General features: G+C 48.4%; 1 protein-coding gene across 15 annotated transcripts in view; it reads left to right on the top strand.

The window, feature by feature from the left end:
• The window catches only part of CCM2 (CCM2 scaffold protein), a 90,601-nt gene that overhangs the window by 11,421 nt on the left and 66,997 nt on the right, over positions 1 to 12,183 (top strand). For 2 of the 15 annotated variants that reach the window (XM_055347788.2, XM_055347798.2), the window contains exon 1: positions 2,831 to 3,012. The exons of 8 other annotated variants lie outside the window; for them this stretch is intronic. In XM_055347788.2, the coding sequence (XP_055203763.1) occupies positions 2,983 to 3,012 (30 nt within the window). In that variant the 5' untranslated portion in view covers positions 2,831 to 2,982. Of the gene's footprint in view, positions 1 to 2,828; positions 3,013 to 12,183 lie in introns of those variants that run through there. 5 more of the 15 variants (XM_055347794.2, XM_055347801.2, XM_055347791.2 and 2 more) reach the window with 4 other exon arrangements.

The raw sequence follows: 12,183 nt of genomic DNA on the forward strand, positions 1-12,183 counted from the left end.
CAGGAGAATTGCTTGAACCTGGGAGGCAGAGGTTGCAGTGAGCTGAAATCATGCCACTGCACTCCAGCCTGGGTGACAGAGTGAGACTCTGTCTCACACACACACACACAAATCACATGTTCCTCATAAATATGTACAATTATTATGTGTTAGCTGGGTGCGATGGCTCATGCCTATAATCCCAGCACTTTGGGAGGCTGAGGAGGGAGGATTGCTTGAGCCTAGGAGTTTGAGACCAGCCTGGGCAACATAGTGTGACCTTGTCTCAACAAAAATATACTAAAATTAGCCAGGCTTGGTGATGCGTCCTTGTAGTCCCAGCTACTTGGGAGGCTGAGATGGGAGGATTGCTTGAGCCCAGGAAGTTGAAGCTTCAGTGAGCCATGACTGCATCACTGCACTCTAACCTGAAGGACAGAGTGAGACTTTATCTCTAAAAATACAAAAGAAACAAAAAATTATTTGTCAATAAAAAAAAAACTGGCAGCTTTCCTAGTTTTTGGCCCTGCTTCCAGCTTAGGAGCAACCAGAGAAAGACAAATATGTGCCCCTAACCAATCACTTGGGATGCCCTGCCTCTTGCTTCCCCAGGCCAACAGCCTCAAATGAGGACATCCCTGGAGGCTTCCCTTTTTTCACTATAAAGCTTACCCACTCCTCTGCCTGACATTGAGTCTCATCCAAATACAAATGGTGGTGACTGACTCCCTTGTTATAGCAAGCTAACAGCCTTTTTGCTTTTCTCATTTTATTGTCTTTATTCCCAGTTATCACCATCTGATCATTAGCCAGTGGATTTTTACTTGAAGCATGAACCTGTGTATGCAAAGACAGGGCAAAGGTATTCTGATGGATAAGAACAGCCTGAGGAAGTCAGCACATCCAGAGTTAGGCTAAGAGAAGTTTTAGTAGTGTTGTTTACTGTATTATGGAGTGATAAATATGCATTTGTGGAAGATGGTGGAAGACTTTAAATATCAGGCCTTTGTTCTGTGAATGGTGGGAAAATAATGACAACCAGATGCGCTACATCATTTGTGTGTGTAAATGTGGCAAGCTGGATTATTGCAGAAGGCAGATTGAAAGGGTGTTTCCACTATCTCTGCTTTATCTTGCAGAGAATGGAATACTCATGCCTTTGGAGAGGTCTAGAGACCAAGTATTTCTTTTGAATATCAGTATAACATAGGCCCAGTCAGGAGACAGAAACACAGTAAAGAAAAGTTTAATATAAAGAATTATTAGGCCGGGCGCGGTGGCTCACACCAGTAATCCCAGCACTTTGGGAGGCCAAGGCAGGTGGATCACTTGAGGTCAGGAGTTCGAGACCAGCCTCAACATGGAGAAACCCTGTCTCTACTAAAAATACAAAATTAGCTGGGCGTGGTGGTGCATGCCTGTAATCCCAGCTACTTGGGAGGCTGAGGCAGGAGAATCGCTTGAACCCAGGAGGCAGAGGTTGCCGTGAGCCGAGATCTCACCACTGCACTCCAGCCTGGGCGACAGAGTGAAACTCAGCTCTGTCTCAAAAAAAAAAAAAATTAGTTGAGACAAATACTGGTTCTCTTTGTTAACAGTTTACATTCTGGCTGGGCGCGGTGGCTCACGCCTGTAATCCCAGCACTTTGGGAGGCCGAGGTGGGCGGATCACGAGGTCAGGAGATCCAGACCATGGTGAAACCCCGTCTCTACTAAAAATACAAAAATTAGCCAGGTGTGGTGGCTGGCGCCTGTAGTCCCAGCTACTCGGGAGGCTGAGGCAGGAGAACGGCGTGAACCCGGGAGGCAGAGCTTGCAGTGAGCCGAGATCACGCCACTGGCACTCCAGCCTGGGCGACAGAGCAAGGCTCCGTCTCAACAACAACAAAAAAAACAAACCCAAAAAAACACAGTTTACATTCTAGCTGTGCTACAAAGTTCTTACCAGCAGATTGGTTTAGTGGCAAAATAGCAGACCTACTGGTGACTCCAATTTGTAGTGTGCTTTTGGGCGCATCACCTCATTCCCCGGACCTCATCTGGAAAATGTGGAAATTATACCAGATGACTGGTAAGGTTCTACGATTTTATTCTGATAGGGTCTGCACATCCTTGTGGTTGCACTTCTATTTTCCAAATGTGTTTGTCTAAGGCAGGCAGACTTTAGAACAGAGAAGTACCAGAAAACGGATTCCCTGTGGCTCAGGGAATAAAGTGGGACACAAGAAAAAAGAAAACCGCACCGCACCCAGACTCTCGGCGGGACGCCCCGCCCCTCGACAGTGGCCGCCTCCTCCCGCCCCTCCTTCGCCATCTGCCGGCCGCATCCCGTCCCGCCGGCCCCCGTCCCCCGCCCCCCGTCCCCTTTTCAGAGACCTGAGCTCCGCCTCCCTGGACGCGAGGCAGGCTGGGAAGTCGGCCGCCGTAAAGATGGCGGCAAATTGAAAAAGTTGGAGCTGCTCCCGCGCGCGCTCCCGCGCGCGCTGAGTGGGCGGAGCGAACAGGGGGCTGGACAGGTGCGTTCTCGCGGCCGTGCAGAAGCGAGGTGGGGGTAGGAGCGTTTCCGGCTCTCCTGAAGGACGCGGGGCGGGCTGGGGGGTGGTGCAAGGCAGGCGCGTTCTCGGCCGTCCTGAAGGGGCAGGATCTTCAGCCTGTGGGCGGTGCTCTCGCCGTGAGCGGGGCCAACGGGCCGTGTTCTCCCTGAAGGGGCGGGGTCTGATCGCCGCGGGTCCGATTCCCTTGGGCCTGAAAGTGAGGATGAGCGACAACCGTGGGCGGGGCCTGCGCTTGGGAAGGTGGGGCCTGGGCGGGGCGGAGGGGGGGCCTGCTCTCTCGGGCCCGGAAGTGCGGGTGCGGGGCGCGGCCGGGGCGGAGACTTCGGGCCCGGCTGGCGGGCGGCGCCGGGAGCGCGGGGGCGGTGGGCCCGGGTCGAGCATGTAGCGGCTGCTGGCGGCGGGGCTCCCGGGGCGGGCCGGGCGGGCCGCGGGAGCCGCACGCGGCGATATGGAAGAGGAGGGCAAGAAGGGCAAGAAGGTGAGCGTGCGCGGGGGCGTCCTGCTGCTGTGGTCGGCGGGCGGCTGGGTTGAGGGGCCAGGGTGGGGTGGGCGGGTGTTGCTCGGGGCCCGGGTGGGGGCAGTGGGCCAGCTGGCGGGGCGGGGCGGGGCAGGGCGAGACCCCGGACAATGGTCAGGTGGGCTTTCGCGGCCGGGCGGGCAGGAAGCGCCGCGCCTTTCCTCTGGCCCGGGCAGCGGCTCGCCCCGACCTCGGCCCCAGACGGCCTTCCCTGCGCGTCGGGACCTGGGGCTGCAGAGGAAGTGGGCCCGGCGAGGGGCCAGAAAGCTGTCCAGGGCTGGAACTGGAGCTAGTGGGCTGTGTGGTTAACGTGGAGACGTTTGCTGCTCACTGGACTTCGTTTTTGGATATCCAGTAAAAGCAAGGGTGGCCTTCACCTTATGGCCAGCTCACTCGTCCACTATCACTCAGACCTAAAACCATTGATTGATTTTAGTGACGCTACATTTGGCAGTGGGATTTAGGACATAGTTCAATGTTTAGGACATAGTTTGGGACATAGTTCATAGTCAAACCCCAGTTTATGTAGTTTTACAAAATGTGGCTTTAATTAAAGGGTTATAGTAGTCGATAAAGAAACATTTTAAGACTGGAAAAACGATGTGGATTGAGCTACCATTAAAGTGGAAAATGGATTTTAATAAAATGTATCTTTTTCAAATAAATGCTTTATAATCTTCACGTCTTGGCTATCATTTTCTTTTTGATGTGTGTGTGCGCACTTTTATCCACAAGTTTAAAGCAGACCTCGATAATTCCTAACTATGATTTTACTACCCTGAACTCTGCAGGGCAGTGTCCTTTAATTGACAGCTACTCACCACCTTGTTTGACAGAGTGCCCCATTTAAAAGTCCTGTTTGAAATAGAATGTAGCCAGGTGGCCTTCAGGGAGTCCTGTGGTGCTGGTTCTCTACTTTCTCAACTCATTGTTTCATGTTAGCACCATGCATGTCTAATTTAGGTGCAGTATAATTTGCGGTTATCTACAAAGATGTTTTAAGTCTGGAAAATAGCTCAAGATAGTGATTCAGCCTGCAGGTGTTAGATTAGAGATGGGTGCTGCGCACAGAAGAGGGAGGAGCCAAGCAGTGTAAAAGGAGTTAGCTGGAAAGGAGAGGTGCTAACCCGGTGGCTGCTTAGCAGGGACCATCAGGCCCGAGTGTGGATGATGCTGAGCTTTGCGGAAAGTGAGCCATCTGCTCTGTGGAATGCCGGGATCCAAGAGCGCGCTAAGGACTGATGACCTCATTGTGCACCACTTACAGTACCTGGCCCATCTACCTGTGTGTGATAGGCAAGGATGGAATTGAGTGATTTTTTTTTTCTAGAGCTGTCTATCAGCTTTGGTAGAAACATGAAACACCCAGCAATAGGGAGAGAGAGAGAGGAGCAGTAAGACTGTTCTTGGGGTACAAGTGAAAAAACAGTAAAATTATCAAGAATTTTCCAGTTGGGTAATGAAAAAATTTAGGCATAAACAGGTTAATTATTAATTTCATTTTCTCACTAGAGGAGATAATCAGTTGTTATGTAGTTGCTTAAGCCAGGGGTTTTGTGTTTTTTCTGTATTCTGCCACTTGTCTTAGCTTGTTTCCTGTAGACAAGCCAGACAAGGAGCTTTGGGGCATGGATTCTTCACCAGGTCATGACTTAACACTACCTCGTGTACTCTGCCAGTTGCAAGCTGGCAGAACCTTCCTGCTCAGCTACCACATTCAATGTGAGAACACCTCCAGTTTAATAACTTCGGTGGTTAAATCATTCTCATTAAGGTAAATTGCATTGCTCTAAACTTATACACAAATTCAGACATAAGTAGCAGAGGTACTGACAATAGTTTTATGAAGGTACAGTTTGGACGTTTAAATTCTTCTAAGTTAGCTTCTTCAAAAAATGCAGAATTAGGCTGGGTAAGGTAGCTGCTCCTGTAATCCAGCACTTTGGGAGGCCGAGGCTGGATCACTTTAGCTCAGGAGTTCGAGACCAGCCTGGGCAACATGGCAAAACCCCATCTATACAAAAAATACAGAAATTAGCCAGGTGCGGCAGCGCTCGCCTATAGTCTCAGCTACTTGGGAGGCTGAGGCAGGAGGATCACCTGAGCTCAGGTGGGCCTTTTTTTTTTTTTCTTTTTAATCTCAGACACTTGTGTTGGTGTCTGCCAAGCAGTGATTCAGGCTTGTTTTACCTGGGCTCATTTTCCTCAGGACACAGGAATCAGTGAGTTGGCAGAGAACCGATGGCCCAAAGTGAGTCTCACGGAAACTTGGCCCCAGTGTTTCACTGCCCTTTCTCAAGTCACCTCAGCACATGTGGTTATGATGACTGTACACCTGGGTTTCCTCAAGTGGGCCATGGTTTGTTTAACAAATGTCTGTTGAGCCCCTCTTGTGTCCCATGAAACTCACTGGGTGATGGGGTTGCAGGAAGAGCTTGTGGCCCCCAGGAGCTGATGGGGAGATGGATCACTCATGGGTCCGTCTGAAGGAATGAGTGCATTGACAGAAAAGTCCTCTGGCCACTAAAGGTGTGGGGCCTGGGGAGTAGAAGTGACCACTTGGGGCTGCTCTTCTGTCCTGATGTCTACAGAGTGTCTACTTTTTAGCCTACAAGTTCTGTTTTGGGGTTTGGAGAATAAGGCTCCTACCTACGGTATGGACTCATGTTCTGTGCATTGTGGCACTATGTAATTCCTTTTTTTTTTTTTTGAGATAGAGTTTCGCTCTTGTTGCCCAGGCTGGAGTGCAATGGCACGATCTCAGCTCACTGCAATCTCCGCCTCCCGGGTTCAGGTGATTCTCTTGCCTCAGCCACCTGAGTAGCTGGGATTACAGGCATGTGCCATCATGCCCAGCTAATTTTTGTATTTTTAGTAGAAACGGGGTTTCTCCATGTTGGTCAGGCTAGTCTCAAACTCCCGACCTCAGGTGATCCACCCACCTTGGCCTCCCAAGGTGCTGGGTGGCATGAGCCACTGCACCTGACAGTAATTCCTTTTTATTAGAAACTTGGATGCACTTAAGTTGGGTTGTGTGGATTTTTATACTCAGATCACAGCCCAAAAAAGCTGTCTTGTCAGGGCCGGGTGTAGGTAATCCTAACACTTTGGGAGGCCGAAGCAGGCGGATCACTTGACACCAGGAGTTTGAGACCAGCCTGGCCAGCATGGTGAAACCCCGTCTCTACTAAAAATACAAAATTAGCTGGGCGTGGTGGCATGTGCCTATAATCCCAGTTACTCAGGAGGCTGAGGCAGGAGAATCTCTTGAACCCGGGAGGTGGAGGTTGCAGTGAGCTGAGATCATGCCACTGCACTCCAGCCTGGGCAACAGGGCAAGACTCCATCTCCAAAAAAAAAAAAACCATCTTGTGGCCTTAACCTTGTGGGTCTCAGCTTTTCTGCTGCCTCTGGTGTTCGGTTGCCCCACCAGGTGGCTATGATTTCACACTGATCAAAGTTAAATATTTTTACATTGATCTAATTTATTTGCATTGTTTAAGGTAGAAAAAGGTTATAGGCTGAGTGTAGTGGCTACGCCTGTAATCCCAGCACTTTGGGAGACTGAAGTGGGAGGATCACTTGAGCCCAGAAGTTTGAGATCAGCCTGGACAACGTAGTGAGACCCTATCTCTACAAAAAATAAGAAAATTAGCTGAGCATGGTGGTGCATGCCTGTAGTTCCAGCTACTTGGGGTGCTGAGAAGGGAAGATCGCTTGAGCCCTGGAGGTCGAGGCTGCAGTGAGTGTGATTGTGCCACCACCTGAGTGACAGCAAGACCCTGTCTCAAGAAGAAAAAGAAAAAAAGGTTATAAAGTTCCCTAGAAATGTAGGACTAGTTATTAAATAATAAGGAATTATTAATTTTGTTGGGTATGATAATTAAGTTCTGATCTGATAGGCATGTATTCTGAGATATTTGTAGGTGAAATAATATGATTTCTGGGATTTGCTTTACTCAAAATAGAAGAAACAAAGGGGATAGCTGAATGCTTTGGTAATGGTTATGTATTGTTCTGTCTACTTTTATGTATTTTTGAGAATTTCCATAATAAAAAGTGGAGGGGAAAAGATCCTCTAGGTTACAGGCCCTGAGCTATCAGCTGCTGTAGTCACTGCTGGACCAGTGTCTGTGAGGAACTGAAAGCTTGGATTGGACCAGTACCTTTTAAAATTTGGTCACTGCAGGCACCAGGAAGCCATACCTTCTCCATGCTGACCTGATGCAGACATAAATGTGTGTGTCTGTATAACTGAAGTGAAAGTTTAAAGGAACCACACTTAAACGCTCTGATTTTTTAATTCTTTTTTTTTTCTTTCTATTAAAACTGGTGGTTGGCCAGGTGCGGTGGCTCACGCTGGTAATCCCAGCACTTTGGGAGGCTGAGGTGGGTGGATCACCTGTCAGGAGTCCGAGACCAGCCATGGTGAAACCCCATCTCTACTAAAAATACAAAAATTAGCCAAGTGTGGTGGTGGGGCCTGTAATCCTAGCTACTTGTGAGGCTGAGGCAGGAGAATTGCTTGAACTCGGGAGGTGGAGGTTGCAGTGAGCTGAGAATGTGCCATTGCGCTCCAGCCCGGGCGACAAGAGTAAGACTCCGTCTCAAAAAAAAAAGGCTCATGGTCATGACCCACTAAACCAATTCTATAACTGTCACAAGCCATACTTGGGTTCAGAAGGTGAATTGGGGCTGCTATATTTTGTTTAATTTTTCCTCTTGGGTAGCTATCGCAGTGATTCTTGGATGGCAACTTGGTAACTCAGGGTCAGGAGGCTGGAGAACCAGGCAGGAGGTGCTCAGCAGAGAACCTAAGGCAGCCAGTAGGTGAGGCCAGAATGATCGGCAACATAAGGCTGGTTACTTTTCTGTCTTGAAGAGTTACCATTTACATAGTGTGTATTTGTTAATTTTCAACATATTGTCAGATTCTGTCGTAATTTAGATTCAGAAAGCACATCAGAACCTTCCAGGGCTGCTCTGAGCATCCTTTCAGAGGAAGATAGTATAAAGCAAAACGTTTCTCTTAGCAATATTATTGCAGTGAAGGGCTTCCCTGCAGACGAGAAGGGCGTCTGCAGTCTGCCCCACTGGGGCGCCTACTCTTGATCTTCCAGTTTCTTCATTTCCGTCAGCAGTGCCCCCTCCTTGTTGTCACTTTGCAGTGTAAGTAAATGGTCATTATTAAGTCCTATAAACCTAACTGAGCATTTAAATCACCCTTATTTACTTGTTGGTTTACGTGGTGGCGATACAAGTTTTTAGTGAGATAACTTGGTCATGCCTTGCCTATTATGTGCTTAGCCCACTGAGAAGAGGGTTAGGGACATTGCACTTTGGAAAGTAGGTCACTTACACCTAAAATTAGAGAGTAAGGGCAGACCTAGGATGTCAGAAGAGACATGGGGCAGGCAGCAGCCACTTCCAGCCAGGTTGGGACCGGGACTGTGTCCTGCAGTGCAGAAGCAGAGATGAGGTGGAGAGGACCCCCCAGTCCTGGGAAGTCCTTGGGCTGGGAAGTTGGGTGTTGGTTCTGTATGCACTTGAAGCCACTGGAGGTGTTCCACATCATGCATTCACTTGTCCATTAAACTATTGTTTATTAGCACCAATGGTGTCAGACACAGATGCTGGAGACTGAAATGTGTACGGTGAGCCTGTGGCTGCAGAGCAGGAAGTGGAGCCTGGGGATGGATGGTGGGAGCAGGCTTTGGTAAGAGTGATCAGGAACACCTTTATGAAAACTTCAAAAGCAAATGTAAAGAAAAAAAATCATGTAATGAAGTCCCCTGTGCCCATGTGTGGGCAGTCAGTTTCATGTGCACCTTCTCTTCATTCCTGCTTCCTGCCTGTGTGGGCCGAATAGTGTCCTCTCAGAGTCATGTGCTGAAGCCCCTATTTCCAGGACCTCAGGATGTGACTGTATTTGAAGATGGAGTCTTTTTTTTTTTTTATTGTTTTTTATTTTAGACGGAGTCTTGTTGCTCTGTCACCCAGGCTGGAGTGCAGTGGTGCAATCTCGGCTCACTGCAAGCTCCGCCTCCCAGGTTCCCGCCATTCTCCTGCCTCGGCCTCCTGAGTAGCTAGGACTACAGGTGCCCGCCACCACACCTGGCTAATTTTTTTGTATTTTTAGTAGAGATGGGGTTTCACCATATTAGCCAGGATGGTCTCAATCTCCTGACCCCGTGATCCACCCACCTCGGCCTCCCAAAGTGCTGGGATTACAGGCTTGAGCCACCATGCCCGGCCTGAAGATGGAGTCTTTAAGGAGGTGATTGAGGTAAAATGAGGTAATTGTGTGGGCCGTAATCCAATCTGATGGATGTCCTTATAGGAAGATATTAGGACACAGAGATAGAGGAATGATCATTTGAGGACTCATGGAGAAGGCAGCCATCTGCAAGCCAAGGAGAGACCTCAGGAGAAACCACCCTGCTAAATTTACCTTGATCTTGGACTTTCAGCATCTAGACTCTAAGAGAATAAGTTTCTATTATTGAAGGCACTCAAGTCTATAATACTTAGTCCTGGCAGCCCTAGAAGGCTAATGCACCAGGTGATTTTGAAGCAAACCCTAGAGTTCAGTTTGTAGATAGAAGTGCAGTAGTAACTCATCAAGACAGAAGAGTAACAAGCCTTATGTTGCTGGTTATTCTGGCCTCATCTGCTGGCTGCCTTAGGGTCTCTGGGGTGAGTTCTGAGGACCAAGTCTATACTGTCAACATGGCCACGGACGAGCTGCTCAGAGTGACAGGACAACCCTCACTGTGCTGTATGTAAACCATAAATCACAGCACACTCTTTGTGGTTGGGAGAACATGTATGGTGTTTTGGGAGCTGGCACAGTCAGGGATGTCATTCATTTCATCTGGGACAGGCTTTGTGTTCTGGGATCTGTGGCAGGAGCAGTGAACCCAGCCATGTCCTCTGCATGCATCGCTGTGTCCTTGTGAACAGTGGATCTTTGTTAGCGCGCTTCGCACTCCTTGGCTTTTTTATCTTTCAGTCAAGAACAGCAACTGCTCTTCAAATGATTCTACAGGTATGAGGGGGTTTACATTTGGATTTGTCAATGGAACCACTAGGATTTTTTGTTTGTTTGTTTTGTAGAAATAAGAACTTTTTTCCTTAGCCTTGTGTCTGTGCCAAAAATGTGACCTTTTTTTTTCTCCCAAGTGTGCCCAAACAGTAACAATTTTTTGCTTGGATTATGTTAAGAATTAGGGCATTTGATCATAGGCATTAGATGTATGTGCAATGAAAGTGATCCCCTTTAATAAGCATAATAGGAACATGGAATTTGGGCTTTTGTTAGCAGCTTAGGATGATGGTGTGTCTTGTAACCCAAGGAGGTTTTTCACTTTTCTGAAAGTGAGAAGACTGGTCAGCCTAAACCCGTGGTGTCACTGTTCTTAAGGGAAACCTAGTTGAGGAGTGGGAGATACCATTTCACATGTTGTTTTTGTACCTTGGAGAAAAAAAAGAGAGAAGCCTTTATTTAAATCTTTATGTCCATTCTATAGTTTAAAATTCCATGCAGGTTTTTTTCAAAAAATCAAATTTGCTTCCTGTGTATTGTCACCATGAGCTCTCTGGTCAGGTGCGGAAACCGAAATGTTTCCCTTGTTGGTTTATGTGGTGGGGTACATTTTTTTTTTTTTTTTTTTTTTGAGGTGGAGTCTTGCTCTGCTGCCCAGGCTGGAGTGCAGTTGCATGATCTCAGCTCACTGCAGGCTCCGCCTCCCGGGTTCAAGCAATTCTGCCTCAGCCTCCCGAGTAGCTGGGACTATAGGCGCGTGCTGCCATGCCCGGCTAATTTTTTTATTTTTGGTAGAGATGGGGTTTCACCATGTTGGCAAGGATGGTCTTGATCTCTTGACCTCATGATCCACCCGCCTCGCCCTCCCGAAGTCCTGACCAATGTGTGCCACCGTGCCTGGCCAAGGGTACATGTTCTTTTTTTTTTTTGAGACAGAGTTTTGCTCTTGCCCAGGCTGGAGTGCAGTGGCGCGATCTCGGCTCACCACAACCTCTACCTCCCAGGTTCAAGCGATTCTCCTGCCTCAACCTTCCCAAGTAGCTGGGATTACAGGCATGCGCCACCAAGTCCGGCTAATTTTGTATTTTTAGTAGAGACGGGGTTTCTCCATGTGGGTCAGGCTGGTCTCAAACTCCCGACCTCAGGTGATCCACCTACCTTGGCCTCCCAAAGTGCTGGGATTACAGGCGTGAGCCACCACGCCCGGCCAAGGGTACATGTTCTTAATGAGATGCCTTGGTCAGGTCTAAGTGTCAGTTATGGTGCATGTTGACTTTCTGTCAGATGTCTGAAAATACCCTAGGTATGATTATGTCTAGCTGATTTATTACTGCCATTAGATACATCACCTTTACATAGCTTTTACTTTTCATGTTACTGGGTATAGACAATAACCATAGCCCACCTGCCTGTGCACTTCTAATGTCAGGCTGAGTTCAAGTTCCTTTCTAAGGCTCCCCCTCTCACTTAGTATTGTCCGTCTTCCTTGAAAGAGGTGTGTGCAGCCTCCGTGTCTGCTTTTTCCAGCACATTCTTCCACCCTCAGCATTTTATGATGAAAATTTCTGGGACAGGCACGGTGCTCACGCCTCTAATCCCAGCACTTTAGAAGGCCAAGGCGGGCAGATCACCTGAGGTCAGAAGTTCAAGACCAGCCTGGCCAACATGGCGAAATGCTATCTCTACAAAAATACAAAAATAAGCAGGGCATGGTGATGTGTGCCTGTAATCCCAGCTACTCCAGAGGCTGAGGCGGGAGAATCGCTTGAACCCGGGAGGCAGAGGTTGCTGTGAGCCGAGATTGCGCCATTGCACTCCAGCCTGGGCGACAGAGGGAGCCTCTGTCTCAAAAAAAAAAAAAAAAAAAAAAAGAAAATTTTTGAGTACACCAAAGTTGAAAGAATTTTGCAGTGAATACTTGCACACCCATCGCCTAGATTCTGCCACTAACGTTGGCTATACTTTTTTTTTTTTTTTTTTTTTTTGAGACGGAGTCTCACTCTGTCACCTAGGATGGAGTGCAATGGCGTGATTTCGGCTCATTGCAACCTCCGCCTCCTTTGTTCAAGCGATTCTCCTGCCTCAGC

This window comes from Gorilla gorilla, chromosome 6 (assembly GCF_029281585.2).
Source record: "Gorilla gorilla gorilla isolate KB3781 chromosome 6, NHGRI_mGorGor1-v2.1_pri, whole genome shotgun sequence".
Classification (NCBI taxonomy): domain Eukaryota; kingdom Metazoa; phylum Chordata; class Mammalia; order Primates; family Hominidae; genus Gorilla; species Gorilla gorilla.